We start from the raw sequence: 16,215 nt of genomic DNA on the forward strand, positions 1-16,215 counted from the left end.
TTTTTTTTCAGTGTGTATGTATTCAGACCTCGAGGGAAAGAATGCCTGCTGTGTCTAATTCCTCTTAGCTTCTGTTTGAACAAAGTTGCAACTAACACTTAGTCCTTTCATTACTGTCCTGGTGATACATCTTTGTACACCTAAATCCTTGGGCATTTTAGAAATGAACGCTTTGTGTCAAACATAAAGGACTGTAGCTAGTGAACACAGTCATCTTTTCCAGCTTCGGTTATCTCTGAAAATTGTTTCTTTTCTCATAATTGCTGAGGCAAGCTGGCAGAATAATTGCTGTATGGACTTGAATGTAGATCAGTTTGAACTCATTGGCTATCCAGAAGGTTGTTTCTGCCATGTAGGCATTCAGCTTCATTGACAGCTCAGAAAAATATTTTTCCTTTCTATAAATTATACCAAGTGCTTTATAGAAAAAAGTGACAGCAGAAGATGATGCACTGCACTGGTCAATGACTACCTTAGATTAATATAATGTCAGTTCTTTATTTAACGTGGTTTTGCTTTAGGCTATGCTGTATTAGAGGATATGGGGCTTTTTCACCTCCCTAGGGGAGGGAGAGTTAGTCGTTTGGTGGGTTTTTTTGATTGGTTGGTTTACAGTTGCATTGGTTTTGTTTCAGTTCAGGGTGTAGTCTTGTCTTTTCTCTGACCCAGAACTGTAAGATCTGAGGAGATATGGGGAGGAAGACACCTCAGCCCACCAGCCTCCCTCCCCTGTTGTACCCCCTGATATTGTACTGAGCAAAAGGCTGTAGTACAGATCCTCGTCTGCCTGTCAGCTGCATCTGCTCCTGATCATTCCTGCCTGCCCCTTCCTACACCGTATAATCACGGCAAGCCATCTTTTGACATTTCTTGGGAATTTTACATAATAATTTTGTTGCCGTGTTCAAATCCTCTCCCATCTCAATTTTTTAACCTGTGCGGGATCACCTTGTTGGAGGGGGGTCTTTTTTTGTATGAAAACGTTTCTAATTAAAAATTAAACATTTTTTAAAATATTTTTGTCATGGTATTTATGGTACCCACACGTCTTTTAAGGAAAATATATTTTAGTAAGTACCTCATACATCAGGCCTTTTCACGATTAACATGAACAATATGAAAGAGGAAACCAAGATTTATGCTGTCTCTTCAAAACAAAAGAGCATAGTGAAGCTCTTTTTTAAAGTCTCTTTTCAATGGGAATTTTAAATTAAGATAAAAGATACTCTTTCTGAAACTTCTGAAATGATGTCATTTGTCTTCTTGGAGACTGCTTCTACTGTTTTGCTAATGTGCAATATATTCTATCTAAACAGAAGATCTTATCTGTCAAGGTATGAGGAATTTGTTGGAATATTATTTTTACGTGTTCTGCTGTGTTCTGCTGAAGGTTACAACTGATTCCCTATCTTTCATTCCACCTTGCTGTAAAGCAGGCACGATGGTTCAGGCAGGACATTGGAATCAGTGACTTTATACCTGAGATTTTTTTTCAGGTTTTGAAAGGGTGTTTTTCATTTTGCACAGTGAAATGTGAAATCAGGAAACGTGTTTATTAACAAAGATGGGACAGGGATACATTCGCTGTTGCATTTTTACAAGTATTGACATTTTAATGAACTTTTTATTTTCAATTTTTTTTTTTTTAATAATCCTGCATTTGGAATAAAGTCAAGGTTTTTTGGTAGTTTAACAAAGCAAACACATTATTTAAAGATTTAGTCTGCTACAGTCTGGTATTGCACCCTAGACACTCAGATTCTGCCGTGATGAGCCTGCTATAAATGTGGTAGGTGTTACCTATGGATATTAACCCATCAAGATCTTACAAGATGAGAAGCTGGTATCCAGCCACCTAGATAAATAAGTGTGTTTGTCCCACTTATTCCTTTGGAAGTAGGCATACAGCATGGGCAGCAGGATCAAGCCTTAAACTGTGATCAGCTTCTCTCTAATTCTCTGCATCATATTCCAGTAATAATAAGCTAGACTAAATGCAGTAGAGCTAATGTTTGATTCTGGGGAGAAAATCCATCTCTCAGCACTCAGCTGGAGTATTTGGCTGGAAGCTAAGAAAATCTACCAAGGCACGGGATCTCAGTGTATTGGAGGGGAAGGAAAGGAATTACAAAATTAATCCTTCCCAAATTAAAGCAGTGTCCTATTAAATCCCTGAAGAAAAGGCTTTTCCCCATAGGTGTATATATTTTCTGCAGCCGTTTTCCCCCGAGTTTGAAACTGGGGGTTTCTCTCAGTTGTGTTTCAGTTGCCAGTGAAACCAGTGAAGGATACGCCTGCCGTGATGCTTTTGTGAGCGGTTTCAGGTGGAGCCAGCCCAGTGCTGGCCTGAGTGTCCCCTCCGCATGTAAACAGACAGCTCTCCTGTAACGTTGACTTTCACGTTTTGGGTGTAGGTAGAAACGTTGCAATTGAAATAACTGGGAAGTTGGTTCTGGAATGTCACCTACAGGCACCTCATTATATGTGGGGAAGAAGCAGGTAAGTAAGAGGCTAGGTGACGACGCGCCAGCGTTAAACTGCTGGGAGTATCGTAGACGCGGGAGGTGTGGGGAAGTTGAGGCTGCGGGTGCCAGCACCGGAGGCCGCTTTTGGTGAGGGGTGGGAGCGTGGCGGCGGGGTCCTGCCTCAGCTGCAGGGCCCTGGCATGAGGGGGGGCACTGGCCGCTGGAGGTCGGTGGTGTTCTGCGCGAGGCGGCCGAGAGGTGGCTGGCTTTGAAACTGGATTCGGTGATAATTAGGTGAGCAAAAATGTGATTTATGGTGAAATTGATGATTGCATCAAACTTAACCAAATTAAATACACATCTTGAGACACTCTGGGGAAAATGGTTTTCTCTCTGCTTCCTCCAGAAATGAATAATCGCTGTTACCATCTGGAAAATATTATTGTGACTTTTCTAATACCGTTTCCAATTCCTGTGCTTACGGGCTGCCCTTGTCCTGATTGTACGTAGATTGCTGTGACTCAGACACATCTTTTATAGACCGCTCTGTCTTGGGTATCAGAGTTAGGAAGCAAGGCAGTATTGCCTGACTCGCACTCATACTTCTCTACGCCGATGTAGTTTTAGAGAGCGTTTTTACATCATTGTTCTCACGCTCTGAACATACAAATCTGAATTTCTAATTGGTAGGTGTTTCTTTTAATACTGAGAGAAATATTGTTGTCCCTTTGCAGGGTTTTTGCCTTCAATATGACTTGTATCTCTTGTTAATATGAAGAGTGTTAGGGACATGGAATCTGCAATTGTATGAAGTTTTACTACACTAAAATGTTAGAAAGCTTAGAATGTTAAAGAAACCCGACAAAATTGTTTGCAAAACAAAACTATGATTTCCTATCTACATAAAACACATTTAAGAGACTGATCAAGGTCTGTAGATCATACCAATGTATTTTCTTGTCAGGTACAATTACTGTATTGGTGTATTTTAATAACTTTATATCAGCTTTGTTCTTAGTCTACCTTAATGGCAGAGTCACCCCCTTATAATTGGGATTTATATTTGTCCTCCTCTTTTTAAAGGTATAGAAATATATAAAATGCTTTGGAAATCATACTATTGCATAGCTTTGTAGTGACTCAGTATCAATGGGAAGGAGACAATCACACTGCCTAACGTAGGAAACTAGTCTTCCTAGGCTCTCTGTGTAAGAAGTGAAGAAAGAGGTTTCTGCTTTTTGTGGCTCTCTGGAGGAACCTAACTGGAGGGCTGGGATTTGGCCCAAGGAAGAGCTTGCCTCTTCCACTGACTTAAGAGGAAGGTCTGGGACATAAATCAGGTAAGTTAGGTGCATGGTAGACCCATAGGTCATTTTAGTAATGACCGCAGGAATACCACAAAGTAGTTGCCATCTGCAGACTGGCTGGTAATTTGTGTGAGATGATTGGCAATGTAGGGCAAGTCTAAAGAATGTACTACAGTTACAATCAGTAGCAGTGACATAGATAATCCTCTTAGCAGGGAGGCTGGGAGTTTATTCTGCTCTACCTCTAACTTGTTTTCTTTAGACTGGGGCAAAAATATGTGTACAGCTTTAGAACTTTATTTTCTTTAGCCTTAATTTCAGTCCTCTAACGTAGAGTCCCCACTGATTTCTGTAAACTTCTATCAGGCCTAAGAGATATTACTTCTGACCATCTCACAAGAACTGCATTTATTTAATATTTCCTTTTATTTGTTAATTTTAACAGTGCAGATTTCTGTGGAGAAGAACAGTTATTTATTACTTTATTTGTTTTAAACCTTGTATTCTTTGTATTCCTGGCAGCTGATGAGCTACTTTTAGGGGGTCTGGAGAATATGAGCAAGACTGGAATCTACAGTCGTTAACACCTCCTGTTAAAATATAAATCAAACAAGGTTGAGAACCGCTGGCTTGAATTTTCATGTCACCATTGCCAATGTCATGATTACTGATTTGGAAATCTTGCTTTTACAGAATGGACTTTGATGATGAAGATGGAGAGGGGCCCAGCAAATTTTCAAGGTGAGCATTTACAAAGAATTGGCCAAATCACTTGACTTCTTTCAGTGGAGAAAGACAGCTGTCTCACTACTGATGTTTTAAAGTCAATGTGAATATGGCTGAAGAACTTACCAACAACTTGACCTAAATTCTAGTTACTGTTTTTATCAGCTTCCTCTGCAAATTAGGCATCCTGGCAGAAATCTGTCTGATGTAGTTATTGGCTTACAAAGCTGACAGCGTGTGTGTCATAATTGCGCTCTGCCGCTATGTCAAATGAGAAAAATTGTGATTTTTAGCTTATTATTTCAACTGCAGTAGATGAACTTTGGTTAGACATTGCTGAAGTTGTCTTTCTGCCACTGAAAATTATTTTATTTTGAATTTATCTCAAATGTTAACTGCTTGTTAAGACAATATGACAGATCCTAGAGGTGTGGATTGTTTTTTTAAGATTAAAGCTCATTATGTACCATTAGGTGTAACTGAAAAGTAAAAATTGCCAAAATAAATGTTAATTAACATGGAATATTCTAGGCTAGAAGTAAAAACAAACATTAAAGCATCATTGCCATTTTTTTCACATTTCCTTCTTTTCTGGTCACACTGTTTGCATTTTTTCATTAGAAACCAAGCAGCTGCATTGAGGGGTAGATACTTTGAGGCTGATTATCCAGATTGTAACTGCAGCTCTATATAGCAGCAGCCAGGTTGAAACACAGCTGTCACCGTAGGCTTTTAACAAGGTCTTCCTAGTCAGTCCAAAAGATACGTATGCTGAAGATGTGTCATAACACCATACCATAACCTACTGGACAAGACCAGCAGCACCCCTGTTTAGCTGATGTCATTTACAGAAAGGATATTCCAGTCTGTGGTGTTAAAACTGGTGGTCTGGGGGCTAGTTGTAATGTTTGCTAGAAGATACATCTTAAGGGAAAAAGATTTGCGATGAATGTGACCCGATTTGTGCCTGCATAAGCGTCAGGGTTTCTAGGCACTCTGGTGCATGTGTGTTGGTCTCTCTCCATCCTGGCTTCAGCCTTTCAAAGTTTGGTGGTGGGGAGAGCCAATAGTTCCATTATTTTTATTGGAGAGGTGTGCTGTGGTATGCTTAGACTGAGTTGATTTTAGAAGTCAGATCAAAATCTGGTATTTAAATCTTAAATGCTGTAAAACCCCCAGATTGTTCTGCTTTTAGAGAGTACAGAAAAAGAGTGCAGAGACGCCCAAGGCCACGTTCAGACATCCTCTTGTAGTTGTGCCCTCGTTTTAGGACTTTTTCCTTCTCCAAATCGCTCATGTGACTGATTCCTAGCTTGCCTCTGTGAAAATTATTTAGTTAGCAACGAACTGCTGTTTAAATGTTTAAGCTAACCCAGCTGGCTTTGACTGAAGTGCCTGAAGAAGCATGCATGCAGAGAGGTCAGCTAGGAGACTGGAAGGGAGAAAACAGTAGTTGGAGGCAAGAACATCTTCAGCCCAGCCAACCAGACAAGGATGAATAGACAAGCCCCAAGCTAGTGGGAGCACAGGCAGTAGTGATGTTAGCACTCTACTCCATGTGAGTTAACACACCTTGCTTCTCAGGGACTTCCAAGCCAGCTCAGGTATCTCTGCATGGCATCTCATCGTCACATGGAGGCATATGCATGTACTGTTCACATTACAGCATGTGGCCATTCCTCACTGAATCTGTCTTTTTGTTTAAAATTTTTGGGGCTCAGTCTGTTCTCTGGGCAGAGTCAAGTGGAATAAAGTGGCGTTTTCACTTGAATGTTTTGAGGGTGCTGGTGTTAAACACAACATAAAAAGAAATTCAGCTCAAGTCTCACTTAAGCTTTGTCTTCAGCGTTTGAATGAGTCTTAATGAGGAAGGAAAATATGAAACCTCATAGAGGAACTTGCACAGTTGGGGTACTTAAAATTAGTTGTAATTCATTTGAGAAGGAAAAAAGAAAAAGTTCATTATTAGTTTTTTAGAAGAGATGCTTAATTATGCTGTATTACTTTGTTGGCTAATATGTGGGACCTTCATAGGCTCTCTGTTGTAATAAATTACATCAGTTTGGAAAAGCATAATTCTAATACAAAATCTCATATGACTATTCTCAGGCAGTAATAGTCTTCACTTCTAGAAAAGCCATTAGCCTTATTTTTGTATTTTCGAAAACCTACATTTTTCTGTTTTGGAACAAGCAATTTGGTTTCTCCAAAAGTGAGATGATTTTCAAACATATACATCGTTTTGTAACCATGCTAGCAAAATCTAATTTCAAATTATTAGTATGTTTTTAGGAAAGGGAAAGGAGGAGCAGCATGTCATTTTTTAGTGAAATGTCATATTGCTGCCTGTCTCTGAGGCAGTGCTTCAGAAACAGTGAAGCTTGAATCCCATGGGGCAAAAGTCCCATTGATCTGGATTTTCTCCATAAAGTTGCTGCCGATACACCGCACATACCTGTTTGGGCATCTAACTTCTGTTGATTTGGGTAGGAATGAGGTACCTGTTTACTTCTACGGATTTAAGCCAGTTTTAGTTTCACTTCTATTCACCCAGCAGTTTCATCTGCCTGCCTGACTTTTGCCAGTCTTCCCAACAGACGGTACAGTGTCTGTACCTACTAGAGGTTTTTTCTGAAGGCGTCCTTATATAATGCATTGCACTTAGGCGCGTCTCTCTGCCCTCCCATGTTATCTGTAGACCATCAGTGCCCTCTGCTGAATGGAGTGAGTTGTGGTTGCAATCTGGAAAAGATACAGCTCTTTCACTTCCAACACAGCAATGAATATTTCATGGGCTGCTGTCGATAAAAGCTCAGTGGTGTTTTCTGTAATGGTGCTGGTTGTTAAGTTTCCCAAGCAATGAGTGTATGTCAAAGTGTTTGCATAAATCCACTGAAATGTGTCTCCAACTTTTTTAAGTATACAAATGAAGCTTTTGAATTGGCATGGCTTGGAAGTTTCATCAGACTACGTTTTCTTTGCTTTATCGTTCCCATGCCCTCATTTTTCCTGCTGTTATTTGTAATAGTTTGCAGTCGTGAACCTCTTTTCTTTCTGCTGTGTGTTGATCATCATGCAATGCATAACCCTTGTGGATTTACTTACTATCTTTTGTTTCTAGGTATGATGGTGATCAAATCTCTGGTGATAAGGAAAAGTTTGCAAGGTAGGCGTGTTCTGTAGATCTCTTCTGCTGAGAGAAAAGAGGGGGATGTTCGTGTCCAAAAAATCTCAGTACGTGTGCCTTAGCTTAGAGAGCTGGTTATTTTGTTTCTAGGTGGGACGATGATCAAAGTACTGCTGACACAGAAAGGATGGCCAGGTAGGAAAAAGGAAAATCAAATATGGTTTGCCCCCATTTTATTTTATATGGTGCCATTCTGACTGATCAAAATTCAGGAGGGTTGGCTGATTCAAAAATGCTTGAAATCAGAAATACTAACCCTGGACCTAAGTGGGTTTGGATCAGCTCCCGCAGTTTCCCAAAATGTAACGTCCCTCCAAAATTTCCGTATAAAAACAAAGTTAGAAATTACAGAATTAGGGCATCTTTCTTTATGAATGCCAGGGTTCCTAGGGCAGACACTTTTGGAAGAGGACCACAGCCCCTCTTTTTCTTTCAAGGATTTAAATTTGAGCTAGTTTCAGGGTTTTGTTTGCTTGAACGTTTTCATGGCCAGTTGATTAACATACTATTATGTTTTAGCTTTTATGATTATAAATTAAATGGACTGTTGGATATTCTTCTCTTTCTTCTCCGGAAGTTTTGCAATTTCTTTGTTTACTCTTTATAATGGTTGTTTTCAATGTTCAGGAGTATTAAAATACTTTAGTGGCAGACGATGTAATGTGTATTTATAAATGTAAAATATCTGTTGAATATGTGTGTTCTTTGTCTCTCTCTCTCTCCCCCCCCCCGCCTCCTTAATCACCATTTCTGTGAAAATGCTGAACTTGGAGCAAGCTTTCATCATGTAAAATGCATTTTTCTTCCCCTTGTCCATATTTATCTGCATGTATATGCTGACATGTACCCATGTGTGCTCTTATGTACATATGCACTGTCACACAAGCTGTTCTGGTTGTGTAAGTGTACATGATTCAGCTCCCACAGGCACTGTTCTCTCCCGCGTCTGTGCAGACCCCCACAAAGGCTGTTTATCAGCCATTTGAAATGGAAGGGTTCACTATTACGGTGTAATAGATAGTTAAGTAGATAGCGACCTTAACAAAGGAACTGGTTGTAATTTGCTGAATGACCATGGGCTATCATTGCAGGGACCCATAGCTGGATTTCCTGAGTATCAGATAGTAAGCATAGGCATCAGTAGGAATAATAACTCTGCATGTAGCCATAACAAATGGTATTTCTGGAGACAATGCCTCATGCATACAACACCTTTGTGTGCAGGGGCAGGATACACATTGTAAAGCAGGGCAAGCCCATGCATTCCTCTATTTCAGGAAGCAGCATACTACAACTTGGATTCTTTCCTGCATTTTAAGAAAAGGCTACGTTATTGAAAATAGCTGAAAAGTGTGCCAAGCCTAGCTTCTACTTTCATGATCAATCTTTATAACAGTCAGCTCCAAAGAATGTTGCATTTTCTTCTAATGTTGTGTCATCATACTGGCCAATGCTGGTGGACTCTCCAAGTGATCACCTTTCACATCTTGTTGGATCCGCCAGCGATCCCACAAGAAAATGCTATGCACAGCTCATTGAAATCAGTGGAAGATGCTGCTTTGACATCTGAAGCATCATGTACCTGTCGTGTACATGTATTTAGCTGCCACCTGACAGGTACAGTATGGGAAAAATAAGTGCCACACACCAAAGCATTTTAGGTCCATTTCAGATGTATATATTGGTGTAATTCCTTAATCGTGATCAGGCAATGGTGATTTACAGTATGGGAAAACAGAACTCCCAGATCTTCAGTTCTGAAAGATTTTGGTGACTATCCACTTCAAGAATTCTCAAATTTGACTTGCCACCTCAGTGGCGAGTGGCAAACATAAAAGGATGAGAACATTGGAGCTTAGCCCAAAGTGGGGCAGCATCAAGTACTGTCATTGTTATTTCCCTGCTGTGCTAGATTGTTCTCGAACATAAATTCTGATCTATGTCTGACAAGCCAGATGTTTACTTGCTGTCTTTCACACTCATTTTATTTATTTACTGGGGGGGTTTTTTGTATGTACTGTTATCTCTTGTATGGTCCCAGTCCTGCAGTCTGACCTTGTAGGCATGTAGTGCCTCCCTACAGGGATGCAGGATGTTCCACACAACATTACAGGACTGGAGGTCTGTGTTGTCATTGAGTGGGGTTTTTTGTAAGTCAGCGCTGACACTTACTGCTGACCTGATCCAGCTGTTAGTGAGAGGTTTGCTCTAAAAGAGACCTTTTATAGGCAGATCCAACACCTTGAGTACGAACTGGAAGCTGTGAGATGCATCACAGCAAATTTGGAAGTTTGGCTGGAGTTGGCAGTTGTCGGTTCCTCACATCTTTCTGCTTCATTTTTTGCCCTTAAACCAAAGGAGATTAAACCGGTTAAGAGATTAAGGCTACAAGCCAATAGCTAGAAATATGGGTTCTTTTCACAGCAATGGGCAAATCATATTTATCCTTCTGTGGCCTGGATTTTCTGTCTGTAAACTGAGGGATAATAGTGCTTAGCTTTGTAAAGCACTTTGCTCTCCTGGGGTGGAAACAGCAAAACAAGTGCAAAGTATTATGATTCGTCACCTCCAATTGAAATTCTTACACTGATTGTGTCTGCTTTTCTGTTGGTTTGGTGTTTCTTTAAATGTTCAGGGAGAATCATAGTGAAATTGAGAGACGCAGGAGAAATAAGATGACACAGTACATCACCGAACTGTCTGATATGGTACCCACTTGTAGCGCATTGGCTCGTAAGCCCGACAAGTTGACAATTCTTCGGATGGCGGTTTCACACATGAAATCAATGAGAGGCACTGGAAACAAATCTACTGATGGAGCTTACAAGCCTTCATTTCTTACAGAACAGGTAGATTTTTTGCAAATGTCTGTTTTCTCTGGTTTGTGGTCTTAAAAGATGTGAGGAAATGCTGAGAGGAGTAGAGCTCAGCTTGATCCTTCACCGTCATGTAGTAATTGATACAAGCTACATATCCAAGGTGTAAATACAGACAATTTTTTGTGGCTGGTTGGACTTGATCTTAACGATATGACAAATCTTTCTTTCTGAAGCAGTGAAAGGGGCGTTGTTATGATTGAGGTTTGTCCATCTGAAAAGCAAGTCACTTGCTGCCTCTCATCACTGGAAAGGAATTTTCACCTCCAGAACTGGGCTCTTCCCATCCTAACAAAGATTCTCTAAAATAGGTAAAAATTAATCTGGAAAGACCTGCCTCTCCCAGCTGGGTTTAGAGGAAGGTTAAAAACATTGTTTAGTCTTAATGCCTAAGTTCCCAGCAGCTGAACTGGGCAGAGATGAATCCCATCTGTACTGGCTGAGGTACTTCCTTGGTTACATTTTTGATGGAAGAAGGAAGATGCACCCAGTGCTCAAAGGAAAACTGTGTTTAACTGAGTGCACTGAAAATTCCTACCACCTTCATTGTTTTTCAAGTCCTATGGGTGTAATGTGCATTTTTGTGGTCTGAACGATTTAAGCACTTACACATGTAAATTGTGGCTAAAGGCAATACTTCTTGCTATTAGAGAAACAGCAGCTGCTGCTGATTTCTCAGAGTTCACATCTCTACTTATTCTGGCTTTCCTGAAGTGTGTTTCTGGAGGGACTGTGCCATTCAGCTGGTTGTTGGTAGGGCACCCTAGTCACTTCTCATTGCAACTTTTTGGGTTTTTTGAACTTTGCAGAATGACAGAGTTATCTTCATCTTTGTTAATAATGTATGCAAAACAGGTCTTATTATCTTCTGTATAGCGCAGCCAGCTATGTAGTGAGGTTTTTTATTTAGTCAGTGGTTCAGAATTGATGTGCTTTCTCTACAATAAGGTGGCAGAAGTTGACGGTCTGTTAAGTGTTTCTTGAGGTGAGTTAGCCATTTCTTTAGTAGAATTTACCAGATTTTGATGCTCACCTTATCAGCTAATATCTGCCAGTTGCACACTAGCCGTGCTGAGCTGTCTAAGCTGAAATGGGACTCAGATTGTCCAAAGCTCTTTGTCTGAGTTCCAGGTGCAGTATCTTAACAAGCTCTGGTGGTCGCTGGAGCCACCAAGTGAAGGGAGTTCGAGCTTGTTTCGCAGGAGTTGGAGTGGTAGTTGTCATCCTTTCCCGTGAGAAGTTTTCAAGCTCTGTTAAGCAAAGGTAGCATTTTTGTGTGATGCATACAAACAGCTGTTTGCATGTGCAGTTCAAGGTATTGGCTGTCTAGACCAAGTGTCTGAAAGTGAGGGATAGAAGTACCTTGCTTTAAAGGCCTACAGTCCCCCTTCCAGTCCCCACATGGGGTCAGGGCTCTGGGTGCTGCTGTGTCTCAGGTGTATGTCTCAGGACAGAAGTACCCAAGATGATGAGCAGGGAACAGTGTAAAGAAAAGGCCAAAGACAGGGGTGTTCTGGACCCTTTGGATCTCTGAAGCTTCATATTCATAGGCTGGAAAAAGAAAGCAAGAAGTGATACAACCTTCTTGTGTAGTGGCTTGGGCCCCCTCATGGGAGGGGAGGCTGGGGATTCCTGTCCTTGTTCCCATTACAGTTTCTGCCTTTTATCCAGCGATTGTTTAATTTACAAACAGAGCTCATCCTGAGGGGAAAAAGAAAAAAACCAAACCAGAAAGACTTGTTGGTTTCTTTCCAATTAAATTATTCAGGACATTTAATTAAGGGATGAGTTTGCCGTATGAGTTATAGCTGTTCATTTCCTCTGTTTGTACCCTGAAATAACTTTTTATTTTTTAATGTTAGATGCCTATCACACAATATGCAGTGAGTTTTAGTTACTTGATTTTCCTACAGTGCATTGAGATCACCAGGTGAAAGGCAATAAAGGAAAACGAAGTGTTTTTTGTTATTAAGATCAGCAATTTATGGCTTGCTGCAAGTTTGGTTTTGTTGTTATATCAATACTGCAGTGAAAATTTCTGCCTGGGTTGCGATCAGCTACTAAGATCGCAAGAAAACAATATTCTTAGGCAGAGACAGATGTGTTATTTAATTCCCTTTTCTTGCTGGCATTCTAATCAAATCCTTTCTTTGGAAGGAACTGAAACATCTTATCCTGGAGGCTGCAGATGGGTTCCTGTTTGTAGTTGCAGCTGAGACAGGAAGAGTGATCTACGTATCAGACTCTGTGACTCCCGTGCTGAACCAGCCACAGTCTGAATGGTTTGGCAGCACTTTGTATGAACAGGTTCATCCAGATGACGTGGAAAAGCTGCGAGAGCAACTATGTACATCCGAAAACTCTATGACAGGTCAGATATGTCTGATGTATGGTTCTGTGTGTTATGGATCCCTGTAGAGTTTTGCTGACATTCAAAATGCCTGGTTTAAAAATCTGGGAGAAATGAAATTCAGCAAGATTAAACTGCATTTTCTTGGAGGCAGTGCAGTACTATAAATCTTCTTTTGCATGACTACATTTTGCTTCCTATTTGTTTGACTTCAGTCAAACCACCTTCATGTCGCTCTGCATTCAAACTTGTGGCTTGGGTAGGTTTGGAATCTGGATTGTTTTCAGGCTTGGTCTGGAAATCTAAATTGTTTTCCTTTCGTCCTCAATGAACTTGTGACTTCTTTACAAATATGTGTTTCTTTAGGGCAATGTTTATTTTGAAGGCAAAAATCATACTTCAGACTTTTCCATTTTCATAAAAGTTCCTTGCGGTTTGCTAACGGGAATCCTGGGGAAAAAATCCAGTGTTTGGCAGCTGAAAATCTAGTGGATTTTAAATGGGAGGCTTGCTCCTGTAGCAGTGGTGTAAATTAGCTGTAAGTTGACTACCTATCATTTTGCACATAAAACTAAACCATACTCATATCTTCAGTATAACTCTGGCTTTTACATTTATTCATGCTCAAGGCAGCCAATAGGAAACTACCCTTGTCTTTAATAGGATATGTGTATGTTGGAGCTATGAGAATTAGCTGAATCCTGTTTTAACTCAAACTTGGAAAGGAAGAAACCCAGCTTCTCTTTTTATTCTTCCACATAGTATGTTTATAGCTAAAGGAAAAAAGCTAGGGGAAAATATTTATAACAAAATCCTGATCCATGCAAAAGTCAAATTTCTCCTTGCTTTAGTAATTCAGAATTCTGACCTGGTTTGCTGGAAGTTTTGTTGTGTTTCATAACTCAAAGGACAGTAATCCAGTTTTGAGTGAACCTGCACACTGTTTACAGCTTCCATGTCCAAACAGTGCCAAATTCATGATTTCCTGTGGTTTGAATGTGATGTGGTTTTGGCAGAGCTTTCATGTATTCAAATTGGAAACTCAAAGCAAAATTCTGTGGTGAAAATCCAGATGGATCAAAACCAAGTGAACAGTTAGGGAAACCTGTGCAGAGCAAAACAGCTGAGTTTCATACCATGAGACTTGCAAAAGAGCACAATCTTTGTTTTTATTTTGTAGCATGTAATACATTTTAACGTATGTACCATCTTCCTCCAAGAAGCAATTACTCCAGACCCTCAGTGAACAGTCATGTTTTGACTTCCAAAAGTGCTCAGTTATGGGGCTTAATCTGCTCAAACTAGAGCAGGACTAGACAAATGCAGAGCACTTCTGAAAACCCAACTCTGTATTTTTTCCAGTTTTAAATATGTGCTTTTCTTTTATACTGAATTAATCTGTAGCCAGTGGGAAGAGAAGTTCAAATAGTAGTATTTATAGGGCTAGATCTTTTCCCTGCCTGAGTCTTTGGACTTGTCAGATTGACACAGAAGGCCCATAAATCTGCTGTACATGGACAGCTGAAGATTTTCCCAGTGCGTGGAAAGCATCATCCTGTTTAGAGTCAGGGTGGCCTGCTTAGCTACACTTCTTAAGGTGCAGAGGCAGGCTGGATGTAGAAAGGTGCTTTTTAGGGACTGGAGAGTGTGTGTAGTTACAACGGTTCCAAGAAAGTGCAAGTAAGAACAGTGCATAATTGCTCCTAACTATATGGGGCACATTGCGTGAGTTTTCCTTTACAAAGTTACTGTGGTTACATGTACGGTGCAATTTTTTGGCCAGCTGAACATCTCACAAGCCGTAAACACAACCATCAGTCAGCTTCTGAATCAAGCATAGACATATAGTTGTACGTACATCATCTCTCATAAGAACAGATTTTTAAGGTGTCTGCTGCATTTTCCTGGCTTTTTAATAAAATCAGTGTAAAGCAAGTGACATCATAATATAGTCCTGCTTTTTGAGTAGTTTTGTTTTAAAGATGTGACTGGTGAAGTACATTTAGTTAGTATACTAGTAGTTTTGTCAGTCTGTGGAGCATATAGATAAACAGAAAGCTCTAGATTTGTTATATTAAACTTGGCATTTCTTTGACCCTGTAAGGTACCATTAAATAAGAGAAGCAGTCTTCTATAAGGACTGTCAGTCCAGCATCAATTTGCTTATAAACAGCATGCAGCAGGACTTTAGCAACATCACTCTCGCTCCTTTGAGGTACCTTTCTGGGAGCAATGTGATTCTAGAGTCTGTTCAACCAGTTACACTTTCCTTCCTGTAACACAAGCCATATTGAGAGTTGCAGCTTTGTAACAGGTAGGAATAAAACGAAATATTGCACTGAACAGAAATAATGGGTGCCTTAGTGACATTTTAAAAGAAGGCAAGTAGGCAAATGCACTTCCTTTAAGTCAGTGTTTATCAAATCATTTGGGCAGCCCTCAAGTCTCTCTTGGCTTTCCAAAGTTATATTTCATGCAGAACAAAGGGCAATGCAGAGCTTGAAAGAGATGCAAACCAGCCAGCTGTGTTTCACATTTTTCCTGCTCAAAGTGATGTTCACTGCAGGCAGCAGGAAAATCCTCATCTTTTAGTGACCTCTGGCTGTTGAGCACAGGATCTGCTTAGGGAAAAGGTGAAAATGTAATGATACATGATTTTTAATTTTGCTCTCTTCCTCATCTTCTCAGGGTCCTCAACCCCATAACCTCCTCCTTCAGCCCTTGAACTAGGGAGGCAATGACAGTGTCTTGACAAAGGAGAAACTTCACTTGCCTTGCATCAGATCAGAGCAATGTCCTTTGGTTATATTTGTTTGTCCTGTTACAAGCACTGATCATTAGCACTGCATTTGCTGGGGTTTTCCCAGCACCTCTTAGCAATCCTGTTACCCAGAGAAGCTGCTCCAGACCCCGAGGACTTGGGAGGCTGCCACGGCCAAAGAGGAGCGACAGACAACAAGACGGTGGAGAAAGCAGGCTCCCTCTCACATTTCTGCCCCCAGAAGTAAGACTGGGACTGGGGCTGTGGTTGCATGAGTGTTTCTTTGGCAGTCACACCAGCTTATGCAATCCTCACCTCATCTCACCCTCTCCTCCTTTGGCATTTGTGTGGTACTACAATGAGTCACATCAAGGGGGCTGACCCAGCTGATAGCTAACCTAAGCAAAAAAACCTCGGTTTTGGTAGAGACAGCTCTTTGGCCCACCTTATTATAAGGTTGCTTGAACTCTTGTGCAAACACCAAGGAGAAGTGGGGAGTGAATAGTTAAGGGTAAGGAGAGGACAGGACTTCAGGAGCAGTAA

General features: G+C 40.6%; 1 protein-coding gene across 4 annotated transcripts in view; it reads left to right on the forward strand.

Annotated features, from left to right (window-relative positions):
- ARNT2 (aryl hydrocarbon receptor nuclear translocator 2) overlaps nt 1-16,215 on the forward strand; it is a 105,598-nt gene that overhangs the window by 29,579 nt on the left and 59,804 nt on the right. For 2 of the 4 annotated variants that reach the window (XM_052806980.1, XM_052806976.1), the window contains exons 3-7: nt 4,466-4,513; nt 7,620-7,664; nt 7,776-7,820; nt 10,321-10,534; nt 12,719-12,932. In XM_052806980.1, the coding sequence (XP_052662940.1) occupies nt 4,466-4,513; nt 7,620-7,664; nt 7,776-7,820; nt 10,321-10,534; nt 12,719-12,932 (566 nt within the window). The remainder of the gene's footprint in view (nt 1-4,465; nt 4,514-7,619; nt 7,665-7,775; nt 7,821-10,320; nt 10,535-12,718; nt 12,933-16,215) is intronic. The other 2 variants (XM_052806977.1, XM_052806978.1) reach the window with 2 other exon arrangements.

This window comes from Harpia harpyja, chromosome 14 (genome assembly GCF_026419915.1).
Source record: "Harpia harpyja isolate bHarHar1 chromosome 14, bHarHar1 primary haplotype, whole genome shotgun sequence".
NCBI classification, from domain to species: domain Eukaryota; kingdom Metazoa; phylum Chordata; class Aves; order Accipitriformes; family Accipitridae; genus Harpia; species Harpia harpyja.